General features: G+C 33.2%; 1 protein-coding gene across 1 annotated transcript in view; it reads right to left on the reverse strand.

Moving 5' to 3' along the window:
* Positions 1 to 22,110, reverse strand: part of LOC145306053 (bicaudal D-related protein homolog) — an 80,319-nt gene extending 58,209 nt beyond the window's left edge. Inside the window, exons 1-2 of the mRNA XM_080147981.1 lie at positions 22,056 to 22,110; positions 6,411 to 6,687 (exon numbers count right to left, since the gene is read on the reverse strand). Coding sequence (XP_080004107.1) covers positions 6,411 to 6,682 — 272 coding nt within the window. The 5' untranslated portion in view covers positions 6,683 to 6,687; positions 22,056 to 22,110. The remainder of the gene's footprint in view (positions 1 to 6,410; positions 6,688 to 22,055) is intronic.
* Between the last annotated feature and the right edge of the window lie 1,201 nt (positions 22,111 to 23,311).

Genomic DNA, 23,311 nt, shown 5'->3' on the forward strand with positions numbered 1-23,311 from the left:
ACGAATGACTCAAGGAACGCTTCCTTTACGATACACTATCATATGCTGTGTTTAATTAGAAATCCTGCCTGAATTGAAATTTTAATTTATTAATTTTTGTCATTATATGTTATTCTTTTAATTCCTGACTGAATTTATATAATAATTGCATCAAATCATCTTGCAAAATATTGACAAAATTTCTTAAAACTTAAGTATGATTTAAGAACAACAACAAATTAATTATAATTAGCTAAATATGCTACTAAGACATTTAAGACATTCTAAAAATATCTAATTCAATAATTACGACAAAAGAAACCTTTTTAAGTTTCTTGGAGGCCTATGATTAGAATAACAGAAATAAATATATATGTAAGTTTAAGAGGTCCTTTATCTTTGGGGGTACAGTAGTTGAACTGTCCCCCGTTCTATACTTTAACTTTATAATAGTACATTGCTCATTTTTATTCTTCTTACAAAATATATCTTTTATATTTTAGGAAGCCCTATACCCCTCCTTTTAATTCAAGAATTAAGGTTGCATAATATGTCACTCATACATATTTAAATTGGAGAAAGGGAAGGGTATTCTGTAAATAAACAAAAATGTGGATTTGTATTTTTGGTATGTAAATTTATCAGATGCTAGTCATTCAAACTAGATAGTCTAACTCGTTGAAATCACTTGTCCAAATTTTTGCTGTTTGTTTTGTGTAGTCTACTTTTGTATGCTCTACCAAGAGGAAGCATTCTTTTAATATACGGAGGGAAAAAATCTTCATAAAAATTGGCTGCCAAATTACAGCCATTTAAAATAAAAAAGTAGGAATTTTTGTAGTATAACATAAAAGATTATATTGCCGGATATCCGGCCGGATATTGAAAATTGCCGGATATCTGGCCCAACCCTAATAAAAGGCTTTCCAAATTTTAGTCGTAAGGGCATGTTGATAATTCCACACACCCCCCTTCAGAGCGCCTATGTCCCAAAACTATAACTAAAGGCTCTCATTTTGTGCTTAGCAACTTTGCCCCAAGAGGTATAATTACCTCTTTTATTACCTGGAGAGCGCTCACTCCACCACTGTTTTAAATAAAAAAATATATAAAAAAATTGATCGGGGGGTTAGGGATGTCCAACCCCCCTAGATTCTTTTCCCTGAAGTGTAGAATCCGATCGGTTCAGTGATTACCGAGATCTTAAGGGACAGACGGACAGACAAACAGACAGATAGCCATCATTCTACTTTGTATTATAGATGTTTGAAGCAGTTGATATTGCCTAATAAAAAATGACGTCATACAATACAAATGATAGGCCAGTATACATTTTACCAATTGCCAATTACAATGTATACTGGCCTGTCATTGTATTATATGACATCATTTTTTATTAGGCACTATCAACTGCTTCATCATATTTATCAGTTATAGAGCTTATGCGCTTTCCTCACACAACATCTTTTATTGTAACTGTCCAATAAAAAGATTATCAAAAAGTACTTTTTATATCTATCGATAATGCAAATAAAATAGCAATAATTATGTATAAATTCAATCAAGCCTATAACCAAAATAAGTAATGTAAATATAAATTTTAAAAGTAATAGTTTTTTTTATAAATTAAAATTACATAATCTTTCTTTTTAATCATAATAAAACTACAACGTAATATGTCTGTCTGTATGTCCCTTCATTTGACTGTCAGCTTCTTTCTGATATGTTTTTAAGAATTTGAAATATATACTGCACTTAATTAGTTAAGCTATTCTACAGAAATTTCAAATTAAGTGATTTATTGACAATTCCAGCAAAAATTGTTATCATAACTTCTGTAGAAATCACCCTTCTAAAAGTTATTGCTTCATCCCTAATGTAAATAGTAATAGTAATAATATACATGATTGTCCTTGTTTAAATATGTATCATTTTTTGTTTTATGTTTTTTGAATAGTATCTATAATACAAAGTAGAACGATGTCTGTCTGTCTGTCTGTCCGTCTGTCTGTCTGTCTGTCTGTCTGTCCGTCCGTCCGTCTGTCTGTCTGTCCGTCCGTCCGTCCGTCCCTTAAGATCTCGGTAACTAATAAACTGATCGGATTCTACTCTTCAGGGAATATACCTACTTGTGCCGAGGTGTTGTTTTAAGCTATTTTCTCCACCCCTACGCCCTCTTAGGGGCAAATTGCGAACTATTTTTTTATATAAAATAATACATTTGAATTTAGAAATTTAAATTAAATGATCCATTCATGTCACCTTGTAAAACCCCACAAAGTATTTTATAAATTTTACTGTTCATATATTACTACAAACTCACATATTGTTTCTGTTTAAAAGTTGGAAGAGTAAAATTGACAGACTTCCAAATACAAAATTATAAATCAAATTGTTGGAATATCACCATCCTGGTGGCTACAGGATGCCAGCAAACCTTTCTAGGTCTCTTAGATATAGAGGAAAATGTTATGTCTTTCAATAATCTTAACTCTGGATCCCAAGGGGAGGGTTTGATAAATCCTTCCCATTCCATTCTGACTGATTTAGGTCAGGTCAACGAAAGAATAATTTTGTTTCAAAATTATTCTTTATCTACTACTAACGGCTACGCCCCTAGAGACCCTTGAGAGGGGAAGGGAGCCACTCTTTTATTGTAGTTTTAGAAGAAACGTTAAAAAAATATTTTTGAGGGAAGATCAATTTTCCCGATTTATCTTGGGAAAGTGGTTATAACTCCCCCCAAAATAGTTATGAACCTTCCCAGCATATTGAATGAAAAGCATATTGGTTCAGTGGTTAGCGAGATCCTTCGGTACACATATACAGACAGAGATCCTTTTACTATATTCATAGGATTCATATGTATATGTAACAATGGTAAAACATCAGAACATGCATTGCTGCACTAATGTGGTGAATTTCATGTTCAATTTTTCAAATAATTTTAATGTTTTGTGGTACACATTGTGTACCATATATGCGCCAGTAGGTTAGGGTGGCACATCTACACGTGGAGCTTTTCTAAAAATTTTGAGGGTCCTTACATCCGTTTGTCCATCTGTACGTTAACGGATAGCTCTTAGTGTTAATTTAGGTATATCAGAATTGTCCTGTAGACTTTAAACTTGGTAGGAAAACTTAGTTACAATTTAGAAGGCGTAGCAACTCTTTCATTTTTCCAGAAAAACATATGCCCATTTTAAACATGATTTTTTTTTCACTTTGTTTCTCTTAATTTGTTATTGTTTGGATGTTATCCCTCGTTGTTATAAATAAATTTTAAAAAAAATATTAAACACTGTTTGTTATACATAGACACATGGACAGATATGGACTACAGAGAATTGGAATTATCCATCAGCTTTGCTATGTAAAATATTTGGTAAAATCATCTTACAATTTTTTTTTAATTTTGAAAATTTTAGTACCCCCCCCCCCCGGCCCCCCCCCTCTGACAAAGAACTCTGGCCGCAGCGCTCGGCTACCTAGCCTGCCAAGCCGCAGCGCTAGGCCCCTTTGCCTACCTAGCCGCAGCGCTCGGCCTTCTAGCCTGCCTAGCCGCAGCGCTCGGCTCCCTAGCCTATAACCTAACCTAAAATAGTTTTTCTCTGGTGAGGGGGGGGGGGGGGTGGCACTCAAATTTTCAAAAAAGAGGATAACGCCAAATATTTTAGTCATAATCTTTAGGCTAAATTAAACTTATCTCGAAAATTTACGTAAAATGTCCTAAATATGATAATCACAAAAATTAATTCAACAACTTTCATTTATTCAAAATTAAATCTATTTGAATATTTTTAGGGAAAGACACTCGTTTAAAAATTCTATAACCTTCATAATTGATGAATTTTAAAAATCTAATTGCTTTAAATTCAATGATCTAACCAACCAACCAAAATAGTAAGTCAAATTAATTTTTTTCTAATGCCTTGTTTTTAATTCCCAAATTATGAACATAATTGTCTATTTTTATTTTAAATAAAATTGAAATAAAATTAGTTTGCCTATTCCACGCCTTAAAAAACAATACGTGTTTATTTAAGCCCGCGAAAATGACATAATTGTAAACTTTTACATAGATGCAAAAACATAAGAGAATTTACAGTTGATTGTAAATGGTAACAAATTGGCATGACTGACATATCATCGACATAAGTGGATATATCAACATAGCCAAAGCTTAACAGGAGATGTATTTATTTACTTACACTATATATTTTACTTTTCATAAAGCGAGACAAAACATTTTGCTAGTACAAATGAACACCAATAAATGCACAAAAATATTGGCCTCAATTTTCGTAGGTGTCATTTGAGGGGGAGGTTTCTACAGGAGCAGGTAGCATGTTTTGAAAAACAAATTTTTACAACAGAGAAGATAACATTTCTTTGGTCTGGGGCAGGTTTTAATCTATTTTATATGGTAGTTAACTGATGTTATTTGCTTGTAATATAAAGAAGAAAGATAACACAAAAAGTAACAAGCCCTTTTCACTCCACAGGGGGAGCATAGGCCGCTGACAATTTGTCAGTGTTTCTGTAACAATGTGGCTTTTTATGGATATAGGATAGGGTTGTCAGCTCTATGCCCTATGATTGCGGTGTAAAGCGTCCATTTGCCATATCAGACAACCAACCCTTTGATTGCACGACCTTTGTCTGAGAAGTCCTAACTGTGCATGGAAGTGAGTTGCGCCTGTTTTGGGCCAAGGCATTCCCCCTACTCTAACTATTTATGTCGCGCACCTGACATAGCAGCAGTAGGAACCATTTTTAACGTCTTTAGTTATGACGCGGTGTCGGACCGAGATTTGAACCTATCACCTTCCCGACGACGAGCGGATGCGCTACGTGTTGAGCCACGGTCGCGGGTTAAGAAGAAAGATAGCTTTATCTAAATAAATAGTAACACCAATGCCTCTTATACATATAAGGGAAGTATTACGCCTAGGCATCCTAGACGCTAGTGGCGTGGCAATAAGTTTTTTTTTCAGATTACTTATCTTTGACTCTTTCTTATTTTCTTAATCTTAATGAACTAAATGTATAAATATTCACGCAAATTCGGTTTTCAAAGTTTGGGGTGTGCTTGGCAATATCCCTTCTACTTGGTGTTTTCCCAACCAACCCCCCTGACTATTTTTATCTTTAAAAGCGAAGATTTTCTATAATTAGGGTCGGTGCGTCCGTACGTCCGTCCGTAACTGGTAGCTTTTTCGTTAATTTAGGCATGTTAGAATTGGCATAACGATTTCAAACTTTGCATGGTGATTCCTGTAGTAATTAGGTACGGTTTAGAAAGCGTAGCAACTCTATAATCATTACCAGAATGTCCGTACGTCCATTTTAAACATGTTGATTTTTTTTTACTTTTTTAACAACTAATTTTTATGTGAACTAATTATCCTATTGATCTGATTTTTGTATACTTATTCCTGGGACAACAAAAAACAATATTATAAGCGAAGCAACTTTATTATCAAGTCCTAAGAATGTAAGTATGTCTATAAACATTATAAAGGTTTCCAATAAATTTACTTACAAATTTGCTTCGACTCTTATTCATTTATATTCTGATTATTCAGTTCTTACACTATACAAGTGTTAATGTCCGTTTGTCCTAAAGTTTCAGCGCTTCGCTTTTATGGATGTTGTCATCCTTTTTATTATCAGAGCTACTATCAATACAACTCTAATCATCTATGCTTCAAAGAAATATATAAATATTTTGTGTGTGTAGATTTTACAAAAACGGGGATAGCTTTCGCACATCATTAGATTGACAGTACAATATATGTATGATATGTTAGAATGTTAGTTGCGAGCTCTTTTTTATACATTATTATCCAATAAGACCTAACCTAACCTGACACAAAATAATATACAAACCCACGGACTATGCACTTTGAAGGAAACCAACATGAACCTAGATTAGGTTAGATTCAAGAAGGAAGCAGGACTCTACAGTGTTAAACCCCAATTGAGGCTAAACATTGGGTGTGGGGGGGGGGGGGTATTAATAGTTCACAGATGATTTGAAGGATTTTATCTAGTGTGTAGGTTTATTAGAATTTTAAGGTCTTTGTTTATCAACCGATTGGTAGTTTAAAATGCTTTGAAATTAAATATATCTCTCTTTTCTTCTTAAAAAGTACGATTGCGCTGATTAACAGAAAAACATTATGATAGAACCCCCGCTATCCCTCCTATTTATTACTTTTGAAAAAATGAAAAAACTTATAGGGGGGAAGGATTATTATTTAGCCATCAGGAGATAATCTGCTGACTGTTCTTCCTCCAAATACTTAAAACATACATTGAATGTATACTCTTTTTGTGGAGTTATCGATTCGACAATTTTAAATTAACAATGACTTACTACGTTTCAAAACCTATATGTTAATTTTACTCTTAAAAAATAAACTTACCTGTAAACATTATTTTCCTCAGCTTTATAAGTCTGTCCGCCGCCGTTAGAATTCTTGCGTCCAAAATGATGTCGGCCCGGCTGCTCATGGCGGGGACCATCGTTATGATTTCCGTTGGCGTGGCAGTAGTCCGACCCGCCGTCATAGCCGTGCGCACCTCCACCGTTGACGGAGCGTTGCGGCACTAGCGGTGGGTGTCGTCTGTGGGGGTTGGCTGTTTCTGGGGGGTCGTCTTTACCGCCGCCCCCGCCCCCCTCACCACCTCCTTCCATATCACCTAGATGTATAGAAAGAATGGTAGAATCAAGGATTATCTCCTGCGGCCATAGCTGAGTGTGGCTGATTTTAAATTCAACTTTTTGATAGATAAGGCTATTTTTCTGCCCCATCCCATTCCCTCGCCATTCGAGATGCTGCGGTCGCAGCCAACAGTGTTCAATAAATCAAAATATATTCGGCTGCTGTGTACAACAGGCATCTTATTTTTAAACTTTGCATGATGATTCCTGTAGTAGTTAGGTACGATTTAGAAAGCGTAGCAACTCTATAATCATTACAAGAATGTCCGTATGTCCATTTTAAACATGTTGATTTTTCTACTTTTTTAACAACAAATTTTTATGTGATCTAATTATCCGTTTGATCTGATTTTTGGTATATTGATTCCTGGGACAAAAAAGAACAATATTATAAGCGAAGCAACTATATGATCAAGTCCTAAAAATATAAGTATGTCCATAAACATTGTCCTGTATCAAGCAGTTTTTCAACAAATTTACTTACAATTTTGCTTTAACTCTTATACTTTTATATTCTGATTATTCAGTTTAGACACTATACAAGTGTTAATGTCCGTTTGTTCTACCGTTTCAGTGATTCGCTTTTATGGATGTTGTCATCCGTGTTTGTTAAAAATGTTGTTTGCTTGTTACAGCTGCGTTTCTATGGAAATATTGTTTGCTTGTTACAGCTGCGCTTCTATGGAAATATTGTTTGCTTGTTACAGCTGCGGTTCTATGGAAATATTGTTTGCTTGTTACAGCTGCGGTTCTATGGAAATATTGTTTGCTTGTTACAGCTGCGGTTCTATGGAAATATTGTTTGCTTGTTACAGCTGCGGTTCTATGGAAATATTGTTTGCTTGTTACAGCTGCGGTTCTATGGAAATATTGTTTGCTTGTTACAGCTGCGCTTCTATGGAAATATTGTTTGCTTGTTACAGCTGCTCTTCTATGGAAATATTGTTTGCTTGTTACAGCTGCGCTTCTATGGAAATATTGTTTGCTTGTTACAGCTGCGCTTCTATGGAAATATTGTTTGCTTGTTACAGCTGCGCTTCTATGGAAATATTGTTTGCTTGTTACAGCTGCGGTTCTATGGAAATATTGTTTGCTTGTTACAGCTGCGGTTCTATGGAAATATTGTTTGCTTGTTACAGCTGCGGTTCTATGGAAATATTGTTTGCTTGTTACAGCTGCGCTTCTATGGAAATATTGTTTGCTTGTTACAGCTGCGCTTCTATGGAAATATTGTTTGCTTGTTACAGCCGCGCTTCTATGGAAATATTGTTTGCTTGTTACAGCTGCGCTTCTATGGAAATATTGTTTGCTTGTTACAGCTGCGCTTCTATGGAAATATTGTTTGCTTGTTACAGCTGCGGTTCTATGGAAATATTGTTTGCTTGTTACAGCTGCGCTTCTATGGAAATATTGTTTGCTTGTTACAGCTGCGCTTCTATGGAAATATTGTTTGCTTGTTACAGCTGCACTTCTATGGAAATATTGTTTGCTTGTTACAGCTGCGCTTCTATGGAAATTATTGTTTGCTTGTTACAGCTGCGCTTCTATGGAAATATTGTTTGCTTGTTACAGCTGCGCTTCTATGGAAATATTGTTTGCTTGTTACAGCTGCGCTTCTATGGAAATATTGTTTGCTTGTTACAGCTGCGCTTCTATGGAAATATTGTTTGCTTGTTACAGCTGCAGTTCTATGGAAATGCAAATACTTTATGTTAACATGTTAAGTATTGTTCACTCATAATTTTTCATTATTCTGCTTCATTTTTTAAAAAAATTATATTATTTTTCACTGAGTGATTTATTAGTTTCATTTATGAAAATCAAGGATGACAACGTCCCAAATACAGAAGGTAAATTAAAAAAAAACATTTCACAAATGATTACACAGATGCTGTTCTTCTAATATTGTTTACAATTGTCCTAGGAATCTTTATTTAAAGTTTAAAGGACAATGACACCTTGTAAAGGAGTCATAATGATAAATGCATGAACATCAAACTTACTGAGTTCCATGCAAGGCTTAAAAGCGATAAGACGATTCTAACACGCAAAAAAAACCCTCAGATGTCAGCCCCCTTTTTTTTGTTTAAGAGCAAAATTGACTATCACTTTAATTGAGCACCCATTTAAATAAAAAAAATTTGGGTTACCAAACTCTCCTCCCCCTTATTTACAATTTTAAAAAAGCGAAGCTTTCCTATAATTCAGACATATGTCTACTTGAAATAAATCCAATATATCTTTGACGATGGAAATTTGAAACCCACGGGTCAATATTTCTCAGATATTCCCCCTATCTACGAACGGTCCAAAGTCGTTGATAATAATTAGGGAAAGGGTTGAAAATGGACATGAAACAGAAATATTAAATTCTTTTCTAAATTTTTACGATCCTGAAAGTTAATATTTACTGATATTTTCCAATAAATTTTTTCGTTCCGTCAAAATTTGGAAAAATAGCCAATATAGCTGTCTAGAAAGAACACGAAACCTCTACACCTAATATTTTCTCAGTGTTTTTTTTTACTTTTTATACAAATTTTTTTTAAAAATTAAATATTGATGAGTTTTTTATTTTTATAGAATGAATTATAAAAAAAAATAATATTGGTTGATTGGTTTTTGTGATATCAGAACCATATTTTGTATCATTGTTGGGGATGTACATCAATTTATTGGCTATTGTCTTATCTCTTAAGATCCCTGATTTTTCTTACTTTTAATTTTTATTGCAAGATATTTTGACTTTTAGACTGACATAACCTAAAACATAAAAAGGGAAAGTCAGGAAAAATTATAACAAGGATTACAACATCCATAAAACCCTCATTTTGCAAAAGGATAAGGCTATAAGCCATAAAGAGAGGCGGAAAAATTAATATCCAGGGAGGGAGGGGACAATGAGCTGTTGATCACACTATTCCTATGTTCAACCCCTTCCTTTCTTTCCCCCCACCCCCCATTAATTATTTATGATGATGATAATCCCATTTTATGGGGGGGGGGGGGGGGGGGAAATGTATGACATGTATATACTCAGTCATGGAAAATTTTAGAAAGGATTACAAGATCCATAAAAGCGAAGCACTGATACAGTAGGACAAACGGATATTAACACTTGTATAGTGTCAGAAGAGTCGAAGCAAAATTGTAAGTCAATTTGTTAAAAAACTGCTTGATATCTCAAACATGCCTAAATTAACAAAAAAAGCTATCCATTTGTGACGGATGGAAGGACCAACCCTAATTATAGAAAAGCCTCGCCTTTAAAATGTCTAAGCTATGATGAACATAAGCCTCCCCCCCCCCCAAAAAAAAAAAACAAACAAACCTAATAATAGACTTCAGATGGACAACTCATATCATATTACCTTAGATGGGGGGGGGGGTGGAGGGGCTGTAGTCCTGTATTCTTTATATGAGATCTAAAGGGATAAGACAATGGCAGATAAATTGATTCACATCCCCAATGATCATACACAACCCCTTCTGTAAATTACAATTTTTAAAGTTTAATAATTATAAGTTTAACACATAATACATCTTAAGACAAAGATAATAAAAAAAACATGTATAGAGTCATGAAAAATTAAAAGTATATTTCTGTTTTCAATATCTATTAAAATGTTTAAGTTTTTAACCATGCATAATATTAGTAATGTTATAAGCGAAGCATCTCCCTAATCAAGTCCTAAAAATCTTATATGTCCTTATATCTATTTATATTCTGCCCTCAGTTCTAACACTCTACAACTTACAAGTAATTATAAAGTTTATTTGTCCTACCATTACAGAGGTTCGCTTTGATATATGTTGTCATTCTTGTATTAGTTCTAATTTTTCTAAATGTTAGCGCCTCTTCTTATTGTAGAAACTAGAAATCTTTCTCATTTGTATTTTGAAGCTAGGGAAATCAGAAAATTGCTTCAAAACATCCCAAGACCTAAACAATAAATTGAATTTTGATTGGTTGATTCATTTAATTTAGTGTCAAAATGTTTTAAACACCAATTGTAATCTACAGAAGGGAAAATTTTGTATATCATGATTGGGGATGTAAATCAATTGTTCGGCCATTGACTTATCCATTTGGATTCTAGATTTTTATCCTTTTTCTTGAACTTTGTTGGTGTTCTCTTAAACCAACTGATTTCGGTTGGTCGCACTTTTGATTTAGGCTGTTTTAAAAGAATATAAAGATAATATTGACATATTAACTTTTTTATAATATAACTACATAGGTACTTATGTTGACATAGTACTGACAAATTTATTGCAGGGTCTAGACAATTATGAGATCTTATTGGACAATCACACATACATTTGCCTATTGTAGAAAAGGATATATACGTGGATATTATGACAAGGGAGAAATAGTGGTCTATTTAGATTGCTAACAGTGAACTCCCTTGGTGGTTAGTTCGATAATTCATTAGGAGGGGAGGGGATGGGGTAGGGAAGGGAAGGGGAAGGGAGAAATCATTACTTAGACTGCTGCGTAATTGCAACCTAAATTCAAATTAAAAAGCTGAAATGTTATATGAGTCATTATAAAAGGCTTGAAACAAGAAGGACGTGTCTATCACCCTAAAAATTAATCTGTTATGGGCTTTATGGACAAACAAAATTATATATAGAAACAAGGATGACAACATCCACAAAAGCGAAGCACTGAAAGTGTAGGACAAACGGACATTAACACTGATATAGTGTCAGAACTGAATAATCAGAGTATAAATGTATAAGAGTAAAAGCAAAATTGTAATTAACCCTTACAGATCGGGGGGGGGGGGGTCATATTGACCCCCCCCTCTAGTTTTTTCAATGGCATTTTTTTTGTAGGTAAGATAGAGAGTTGTGACTTCATGACTTTTTAAGTTTAGTAATTATACGTCGGCAAGAGTTGATTTTATTAGGATATCTGGTCTGTGTCGGTCGTGGTGTCCGGTCAAAGTCGGTTGGGTAGCACCAAAATTTAAAAAAATTTCTAAATAAATCTTAATTTCTACATTATGACTTTTGTGTATAAGGTAGAAACCTAAAATTTTTTTGGTGAATACTTAGATATCAATGACCTTATGAAAAAAGTGGTGTTATGACCGTTTGACCGCTCCCTGTCCGGCTTTTAATACAGACATATATCATGAATATCGTGGCTTCTATTACAGCTAGAGACCTATAATTTTTTTTGGTAAATCCTTGAGCAACAATAAACAGATAAAAATATTAATTGGCGCCGCCAACCGCCGTTTTACCGCCGTAACCGCCGAAAATGGCGGTTTCCGTTATTTGCCGTTTTTCGGCGATGATCAGAAAAAGTAATTTTTTTGTTATGAAAAATAAAAGTTCGTCCTAAAATTTGGTCATCCTAGCTGCAAAATTGGCCGCTCTACAGCTGTTTTAAAATTTAGCGGCTGGCCGCTAAAAAGCGGCTAAGGAGCGGCCTGACCGCTATGACTAGAAAAAGTAATTTTCTCTAAAAATACACATGAACCACCAGAAAAAAATTTTACGTCTTTATCTGTAACAGAAGCCGAGATAGAGGGGGGGGTCAATATGACCCCCCCCCCGATCTATTAAGGTGGGAATAGGGGCCCGATCTGTAAGGGTTAAATTTGTTGAAAAACTGTTTGATACAGGATAATGTTTATAGACATACTCAGATTTTTAGGAGGACCTCATTATAGTGTTGTTTCTCTTATAATATTGTACTTTGTTGTCCCAGGAATCATTATACCAAAAATCAGATCAATCGTATAATTAAATCACATTTGTTGTTAAAAAGTAGAAGAATTAACATGTTTGAAATGGACGTACTTACATTCTGGTAATGATTATAGAGTTTCTCAATCTTAACTAACTACTACAGAAATCACCATGCAAGAAATATATAGGACAATTCTAACATGCCTAAATTAACGGAAAAAGCTATCTGTCTCGGACAAATGGACCGATTCTAATTATAGAAAAGCTTCGCTTTTAAAAATCAACTGATGTTTAACATTATATTAAATTATATGAAAATAATTTTGTCTTTAAAGAAAATGAACAATAATAGTTATTTCTCGTATCGTATTATAAACGGCTTTCCGCGGTTATAGAATGTACAATTATAAGATTAAAACTCGGGGCTAGTTTTAATCTTATGATTGTACATTTCTATATTCGTAGAAAACTGGATATAATACGATGCTAGACATAGTTTTTTCGTATGGATGAGAACCGGTTCCTATCCACCGGATTCGAATGAATACAAGAAATTATATTAAACTAACTAAGAAGCATGGAAAAATAATCATGGTGATAACTTTAGTAGTTAGGTACGATTTAGAAAGCGTAGCAACTCTATAATCATTACCAAAATGTCCGTACGTCCATTTTAACCATGTTGATTTTTTTACTTTTTTAACAACAAATTTTTATGTGATCTAATCATCTGATTGATCTGATTTTTGGTATTTTGATTTCTGATTTTGATTAATGAAAAAAGCTATCCATCTCAGACGTACGGACGGACGGACGTACGGTTCAACCCTAATTATAGAAAAGCTTCGCTTTTAAAAATTTAAACTTATAAAATCATTAGATTAATTTAATATCCCTCCCATATTTCTTTACTAATACAACAACAGGAAGTTGAGGTTTTGATATGAGCAAGGGGTCCAACCTTACTTTTTATAAAGCAGGGCTTTTCTATACTTAGGGTCGGTAGGTCTGTCCTTTTAACATTATTCTGTATTTAACAGTTTTACAAAAAAATAACGTATAATTTTGTCAAAAATAATCCAAAAATATTATGCTTAATTTGTTCTGACACTCTACAAAAGTTAATATCAGTCATTCCATTTTAGAGCTTCGCTTTTATGGATGTTGTTATCCTTGTAATTTTCTCAAAGTAGATAGTGTAAAAAGTAATGATAAATAATTGGAGGGGGGGGAGCAGTATTTTTAATTATCCTATTATATAAAGTAGTAAGCGTTTTTGTCTGTCCCGAAGGATCTCGCTAACCGCTGAACCGGTATTGTACTCTTTTACAGTAAAGCTTCTTACAGGTCCTGGGAAGGTTTTAAACTTCCCCCCCAAAATATTATTTTTTTACTCTTTCAAAACTTAATATTAAAATGGGATGAGGTCGACTTTTTCCCCTTCTACCTTAAGTACCCCTAGAGGCTTCTAGGGGCGTAACCGCTAGTATATGTATATTGTAAAACTACAAAAACATGTGTTATGTGTGATTGGGAGAAGGTTGGAACTTGCCCTGATTAGTTCTGCTAACAAAATATCACATAGGTTTTGGGGGTTGTTGATGGTGTCCCCCCCCCCCCACACAATACAAATAGCCTATAACCACCACAGGACCAGTAGGTATATTCCCTGAAGAGTAGAATCCAGCAGTTACAAAGATCTTAAGGGACAGACAGACAGACATCATTCTACTTTGTATTGTAGATTGTGGGGGAGGAAAACTTTTACTTTTATTTATTATCCCTTCATTCTTCTGGGTTAGACTTAGGAGTTGACTTTCCAAACTTTCGAAGCTACTCTATATTTTGAAATGTCCTTCTGTCTTTCTATTTTTGGTGTTTATGGTCGGAATATCAAAATAAGCATAATTTAAATGTACAAGTGTACATCTAAATCACATTAAATGACCCGTGTATACATGTCATTCCCCCCCCCCCCCCCAAATAGACGTCATATTGTAATTTGATAATTATAACATGACCTCCCCTCCCCTCCCCCATCCTTTCATGCAATAATAAAAACAAGGTTGACTAGATCCAAAATCATTGATAGAAATACATACAACAAGATTATTTGTGTATTGTAGTTTAAGTTATTTAATCTAGAGAGTGACATATTCATAGAAGGTAATTTTGTGTATCATTGTTGAGGATGTACATCAATTTATTGGCCATTGTCTTATCTCTTTAGAACCCTGATTTTTCTTAATATTGATTGCAAGATATTTTGACTTTTAGACTGACCTAACCTAGTTATAGAGCAGCTGTGCCACTAAAAAAGGGGAAAACAATTAGTGAGCAAAACTTAAAAGGATTTTGTTTCTTGTAACTAAAATTTGTTAGGGGAAGGAGGGGAAACTTTCTAACTTACTAGTAGCTTCGTCCCATGTTCCTAGGGATATCTTATATTTTATAGAGAAACTAGCTTAAAACCTGACCATTGATATTATTTATCTTCTCAATATTTCAACTACATACTACTTAACTTTTTAATAGCAAAGCTATTCTACAATTCTATAATGTATAACTCCTAACATTCGTCTATAAAAAGGTTACTATTAAAGATTTATGTCGGATTTTTTTACGAAGATTTTCATCAAATATACTTTTCAAAGTTCAAAGAGATAGGGGACAATGGGATGTTTATTACACTAATCCCAAAAGTTTTATAATATTTTCTTATTTGATGGCTTAACAACATGTTACTTGTAAGTGCAGCGCTGCATCTACAAGTTACATGATCCGAAGTTTTCAATAGGAAGACAATATCATTAATGATCAGTCTACAATTTTCTGGTCTGAATTATTGCTCTATCCCTGTATCTTAGGAATGCAATCTTAGCATTTCTTGGGGGGGGGGGGGGAGGAGTTAAATAAACACTCACTCTCTCTCACTTCATACATCCCCCCCCCCCTAATAATTCTTCCTATAGGACAATTTTGTCAATTCAAAGTTTTATGATAACGTTTACTTATTCATTGGCTTAACAACTTTGGGGACTTTAATGGTTTGTTCATTAAGTTGAGCATCAATCTTTGGGGATGTAAATAAATTTATCGCTCATTGTCTTATCCCTTATGGTTTCCCTTAAACTATACGGGGACCTATATGAAGCTTACCTAAGATGGATAACTTAATTTTAAGGAAGCTGTTTAATGATTAACTGGCTAAACCTAATTATAGAGGAGCTTCGCTTCTATGAACTATATAAATGTAATATTTTAGATTTTATTGGCCTTGTTTCACCTTTTTTATTATTTTGTCAGAGAATGGTAGTAAACTGTAAAGTAAATCATATTCAATCGAATATGGGGGGGGGGGGGGGTAAAATCCCTGTGAACACCGCACCCCCTATAATCCTTTACAATAGGAAGTTTAAATATGAGCATTTATAGAAACAAAAATTAACTTTTACCTTTATTTGAGACAATGTTAGATATACCCAATGATAATATTTAAAATCATCACTTGGTTGAAAAGTTAAGACACTGCTAGTTTTAACCAACCAATTGAAATATCCTTGTATTTATGTTTTGACAGGTCCTATACTCAATAGGCATCTATCATATATAATCTTAATAAAACAAATTTCATAATTTGAAGTGTTAAAAAACCTAAAAGTCTAATATTTGGTAAATTTTATATCGGAATTGTTTTAAATTTTAATATTTAACGAACTTAACTTTTGAAAGTCAAATATAGATTGCGTGATTTATTTCAGAAATAGAAATATACAACGTAAAAATTTATTATTTTTCAAAATCTAGTATTTATTTACGAAGCACTTCGTAAATAAATATTAAGAAATTTGAATATTTAGAAAAATATAAATAGGGAGCTATTTGTGAACGAACGGAGAGGGGAATATATATCATATTCTTGACATAGAATTCTTGGCGACGTTAATTAATATTCCCCAATTTCAATATTATCATGTCTCTAAATTCCCTTTTGATTTTTCTCGAAATACGATACGTTTAGGGTTTGGAATACTTAATATTTTAAATATGTAGTAGACACATCATTGCTATAATTAGGGTCGGTCCGTCCGTACGTCCGTCCGAGATAGATAGCTTTTGTCATTAATTTAGGCATGTTAGAATTTTCCTATCGATTTCAAACTTTGCATGGACATTCCTGTAGTAGCTTGGTACGATTTAGAAAGCGTAGCAACTCTATAACCATTACTAGAATGTCCGTACGTCCATTTTAAACATGTAGATTTTACTACTTTTTTAACAACAAATTTTTATGTGATCTAATTATCCGTTTGATTGATTTTTGGTATATATTCGTGGGACAACAAAGTAAAATATTATAAGCGAAGAAACTCTATAATCAAGTCCTAAAAAATGAAGTATGTCCATTAGACCGACTCAGAATTACCACTTTTTTTGAAATTCAATGGGCGCGCTATTTCAACCCATTCCTTTTATGATATAAAGACCAATGATACCAAAAAAAGTGTTCTGGTAGCTTTTTTTCAGCAATATGTCAAATTCGATTTTCATAAAAAAGGGGAAGGTTCCCCCCTGGGGGTGAAATTTTTTTTTCTTTCAAACCATGGCTTTATACACCTTCCTGAATTCGTCTTGAAGAGTACATTAAGGATCAAAAAACGATTTTAAAATATTTTGATCATAGCAAGAGCTATTCTCAAAAAACTAACAATTTTGGCCATTTTAGCAAAATCAGGTGATTTTGACGGTTATTTGAGGATAACTTTTTCTGGGATCAATATTTTTAAAAAACGTTTTTTGATTCTTAATGTACTCTTCAAGACGAATTCAGGAAGGTGTATAAAGGCATGGTTTGAAAGAAAAAAAAATTTCACCCCCAGGGGGGAACCTTCCCCTTTTTTATGAAATTCGAATTTGACATATTGCTGAAAAAATAGTCTGAGAACACTTTTAAAGGTATCTATAGTCTTATATTTATGAATAGAATGGGTTAAAATAGCGCGCCAAAAAATTTTGCATCTTGAGTCGGCCTAATGTCCATAAACATTATCCTGTATCAAGCAGTTTTTCAACAAATTTATTTACAATTTTGCTTCGACTCTTATACTTTTATATTCTGATTATTCAGTTCTGACACTATACAAGTGTTAATGTCTGTTTGTCCTACCTTTTTAGGGCTTCGCTTTTATTGATGTTGTCATCTTTGTTGAAGAAAGAATAACATATTTCATATACAGGGTGCACTACATATCCTCGGACATTCTTTAAACGGCCATAGCGTCAAAACTACTTGACCAATCAGGACGTTTGACCCCACTATAAAAAGCTTAGGTAATGACCTTTAAGCACAAAAAAATCTTTGGACGAAGATAGGCTCGTACTCCGAGCTGGCCGCGCTTATGTTCAACAAGGCAGATTCGAGTTGCGCCGGCGGTATAATCTGGATTCTCGACTAGGGCCCAATAAATCGGACCTCAGCCCATCTGTAGATGAGGTAGAGTTATGCAACTTGCTGGGGATACTGTTAGATACATAAGTAAGACACTAGAAAAGACTAGAGCTCTCTATCTAAAATGGCTTGGATGTAGTACTCCGGCAAAGTTAAACGTGACAGATTTAGAGATGTCAAAAACGTCAAAAATCATGTAAAATCGTGAAAATTTCTCGGTTCTCGACTTTAGAGACCCATATGGAACTTAAAAACTTATTTTAGACCATGGATTGTGCTGTCAACCCTATTTGAATCTTCATGCCATTTCTAAAAAGGTATAGAATGTCGTTCTAGCTCAACTGTGGTCTAAATAAAGGCCTCCGTGTCAAATGGTAGCTTGAAAGTTGGGTGAATTAGGATCCTGCGGTTACTCACATTCCTAAGGAAATGGGGCCTCCCAGCAGCCCTATCTTAATTCAATGGACTTTTGTGCCTATGGCTACTTTGAAACATGCACCAATAGACGTGCCCATGCCACAAAGACCTCCCTCATTGCCACTATTAAGGAGAACTTCGCCATCTTGGACAGGTACATTTTGACCTGGGCCTGCCGGCGGTTGAGGAGGCGGGTAAAGGCGGTGATTGATGCTGGCGGCGATTTTAATCAATGATCTAAAAGTCATATACCTAGTTTGCTTCCCAGTTTTAAAAATTTAATGAAATATTTAAAATTGACGATTTTATGTTCATTTGTTTACAATTTAGAAAAAGTCCGAGGATATGTGGCGCACCCTGTATGCTTGGGTCAATCCTTGTGGGGATATTCTAACCTTTACTTAACCTAACCAAGAAAAGAGTTCAAAATCAAGTTTTTTAATTGTTGGTCTATGTGGGAGTTTAGGGAAACCACCAAAATAATAAATAATATTGTAGTTTACACTATCATTAACATAACGTGTAATATATCATAGCATGTATTATCAAAATGGACAGATGTATTATCCATTGTTAAACATAAAAAAAAATAAAAAAGATATGTAAATTAATCATAAAATAATTATGTTCATTTGGATACATGAAAGAAATCCTATTGTATAAAGAAGTATTTTTTTGTCATAAGCTTAAAGTTTCATTAACTACCGAAATAATTGAGTTCTTCTTATTATGGGAGCTTCATATAGTCCCGGGATGGTTTTAAGGAGGAAATACAAACTGTCCCAATTTTGTATAACTTTTGCGGAACAAGTCCCAGTTACGTCATATTTTTCTTTCCCGAAAAAGAGAAGGGGGGAAGAAAATCTCTTCAAAAGAGATGGGGAAAACCCCCTTTTCTCCCATCTCTTTTTTCTTCCCCCTTCCCTTTTTTTTCTTTCCCCCTTCTCTTTTTCGGGAATGAAAAATATGACGTAATGGGAACATGTTCCGCAAAAGTTATACAAAATTGGGACAGTTTGTATTTCCTCGTTTTAGGCAATTTATGTATATTCAGATTTAGGCCCTTGGGTGGTTTTAGGTCATTTTTTGCCCACTGCTCACTTATCCCTCTTAATGTAAAACCCTTTAGATGCTAGGGGCACATCCGCTTTCAAATCAAATTCTGGTCCTTTTATCCTGCAATGTTCATTAATTTTAAGAAAATTATAAATTGTTGTTTTGTTGACAATAAAATAATAGGTTGTCATGCATTTCAGCAAGTTAAAAAAACAGAAAAAAAACAGCCACAAATAAAAAAAAATATGTCAAGAACACAAAGTTGTTTCTTAATAGTTTAGAAGTTGCATAAATAACATCCGTTTTTCTCGCGACTTATATGCAAAATTGTCCTTGTTAGAAACGAGACATTCTATAATTTGCATTGGCGAGGAAATACTTCTTATCGTTAATTAAGCATATTAGAATTGTCCTTTCGGTTTAAAACTTGGCATATGATACCTGTTACAGTTTAGAAACTATCTAAAAAGCACAGCAGCTCTACAATCACCAAAAGAAAGTCCATATAAGTCCATATGAAACATGGTTGATTTTAAATTTTATTGACACTAATTTTTTTATACAACGTAATTTATAAGTACTATACAAATGCTAAAAATGTAAGTATGCTCTAATTCGAAATTTTGCACCACTTTATATAAAATTTTGTATAAAAAACCGTTATTTCACATAAATTTTATTAATCTCTTTATTCAGAAGGATATTAAAATATTTATCAAAAATTTAGACGATTTTTTGAAAATATTTTAAAAGATTTTTCGGGTCCTAAAAATATTCAATGTTTCAAAATAAATACTAATTTTGAACAGCTACATTCTTAAAAAGATGATATTTTCTGTGGATTTATTTGGAGAAAATTTTATGGCTTATATGTGGAATATATTCTTTTTCTGAATATAAGATTGCAACTTTTTCCATACGACACAGTTGGGATTTATTATAACTAGGATATAAGGTGGCTGCACAAAAAGAATCTACTCAACTGGGATGTTCTTTATTACGTAGATAATATGCTAATGTTCGTTTGTCCAATTGTCTGATTTGAAAGCTTCGCTTTTTATGGATGCTGTCATCCTTGTTTTACGAATAATTGTCCCCAGAAACGACATTTAAATGAAAGGAAATTTATATTTGAGTTTCTCAACTATAATGCGTATTTAATGACAGTTATTATTTAACCCAAAAGACCTTTTAGTAGCGAAGCTACTCTATAGCTTGGGTATATGCGTTCAAATGTATCTTTGATTATTTCGAATACAGTCTCTATAATGTCTACAGAATCTTTCTTGACGTATAATATATTGAATGCGCTTACAGTAGCGATTATCATTATTATATACATCATCCAATATTTAAAGTAGTAAGCTTTTGTCCCACAAGATTTTTTTAGCCACTGAACCAATTTAATTCCGCAATTAAGAGATGCTTTTAGGCTATTATATTTTTAGATTTAATTCTTGGGATGGTTTATGCTTTTTCTTTGACTACTAGTACTCACCTCCCCTACGAAGCCTCTAGTAAGTCGGGGCGCAGCCGCTAGTATTTACTTATCATTTTTTATTTATTACTGCTTTTGAATTACTCTTCTTTATTATTATGAAATTCTTGTTGCTTTGCTACGTATGTACAAAATTTTCCTTGTCAAAATTTATCTTCCTCGACCTTTAAATATTTACATCTTAAATTATGAGGCAATGATATTTAAACCAGGGAAATTAAGGGATAAGATAATAAAAGACAAATTTATGTACCCCCAGTGATGATAAACAAAAAAAAACACTTTTTGAAGATTAAAATAATTGGTTGGGAGTTAAAACTTTAAATATTACTAGATTGGAACCAACCAATTAAAAAACAACAAAAGTACCAAAGCAATTTAGCATAAAACTTAAAATGACAACTAAATTAAAATGAATATAACGATTTTGCCGTAATTTAATATAATATTTTAGAATGCACTTTAAAACTTAAACTTAAATTGAGTATAATTATATATGAGGATACATAAACTGTAAAATATGTTTTCTTAACCTTCCTTTCAGTAGCAAAGCTACTCTATATTTTACTGTGGCTGTGAGTCATTCCGTATCACTATAAAATGATTCAGCTGCTATTGATGAAGGTTTGTCGGTAATGCTATGTGTGACATGTAATTTCAAAATAAGATATACTTAGCTTGTATTTGTGATATGAGAACCAAATATTTTTTCACAAATAATATGAGAATAGGTCCGTCCGTCCATCCGTCTATCATTTATACAATAAGGTACATTGGACTTTTTAAAGCTTATTAGGACCTTACAAATAATAAAAGACAAAAATGAAAATAAAAAAATAAGAAATGGTAATATTTGAAAGCAAAATTAAGTGATCTAAGTAGAAGTAGTTCTGAATTTTAAGGGTACTTTAAAATCACGCTCTCGCATTCCTTATCGAAAAAACTTGAGATGTTTTTAAAAATCTTGCAGTGTCTAAAATTTACAACCAAGATTATAATCTTCAGAAAGGATGATTGGGAATATGTCAGGTACCTTCAAGGGGGGGGGGGATAAGAGGGTGTTTACCTTCCCCCCCCCCCCCCAAAAAAAAAAAGCTTGGAGTTCTTGTAATGTGTATCAATTTGTCGGTCATTGTCTTTCCCTTCTTTTCTTTTAACTCGCTTAATGAACAGACATACCATAGCTATAGAAAAACTGTACTTAATAAAAACTGACTCACCCAAATGTGGCTAGCATTTATTTATTTACATCAATTCAGGCATTTTTATAACTCTGAAAATAAAAATAAATTTGTCAAGATATATTTTATAATTTTTCAGATTTTTAAAAAGATACAGGAATTGGTCAAAGGAGGGACATTGGACTGTAAATTACACTGGTACTGGAAATTGTACAACCAAGTTATCTTATTCGTTGGCTTAGGAACTTTGGATCAATTTTAAATTTTAATTGATTGTTTTAAAACTAGTAGTGTTCTAACTTTTAAACCAATACTTATATTAAAGAGGCTTATTTTTGTTTGTCATCATTGTGGATGTAATTCAATTTTTGTGCATAGTAATATCTCCTAAGTTTTCCTGGGTGTGTGTCACTTAGGATCAAACTTAAGCACTGAACAGATTTTACTAACTGGATAAAACTTTCAGGCGGTTTCCCTTAGGGTGTCTAGTCGAGCAACTAACCCTTCCTTTATTTTAGATAAATAAAAAGGAAGGAGGTTTTTATGTGTTGGTTGTTAATTTAGCTTCGGCAAGGATAAAAAAAACTACATCAACCCCATTCCCCCTTACTGTTTAATTTAAAAAAACATATATATTAGGTTCTTGCTCGCTAGACATTTAAGCGAAAGTACCATTTTCCATTAATTTCTTACAACTGAATCAACATTTTTATTTCACTTCACATTTTTCTTTATAAACTTAAAAAATTTGTCTGAAAAAGGTATAAAAATCAACCTATGACAAATATTTAAAGTAAATTATGATTTAAAAGATTTCTTAAAAATATGTTAAAAGCACAAGTTGTTTTTAATGTGAAAAAAGTAAATTGCAATTACTAGGAGAAAACGTCTACAAAAATACATTTAAAGTAATAAATAGCAAGTGACACCTATACTTGTACTTATAATAAACACACAGACACTTACATATTAGTTTTTAAGTAAAAAATATTATGAGCGATTCTTTCACAAAAAGTATTATTACCATCTTGAAAATAAGGATTTTTTTGAGGAGGATGTCAGTAATCAAAAAAAACTTTGTGTGAAACCACCTTATAAGTTACTTATACTCGTAATTATAAACACACAGACAGCATTATGTGTATTTGTTGCATTTAAAGCGATAAACCTTTTATATAAATAATTGAAACTATTAGTAAAACAATTTTTAAAACAAAGCTACTCTATAATCATAAATGTTAGTTTGTCGTTTTGGCTCTCCTTAATGAAGTGGATAAAGAAAATTGGGGGATAGT

Source organism: Acartia tonsa, chromosome 14, assembly GCF_053477335.1.
Source record: "Acartia tonsa isolate MP-2025a chromosome 14, ASM5347733v1, whole genome shotgun sequence".
Lineage (NCBI taxonomy): Eukaryota > Metazoa > Arthropoda > Copepoda > Calanoida > Acartiidae > Acartia > Acartia tonsa.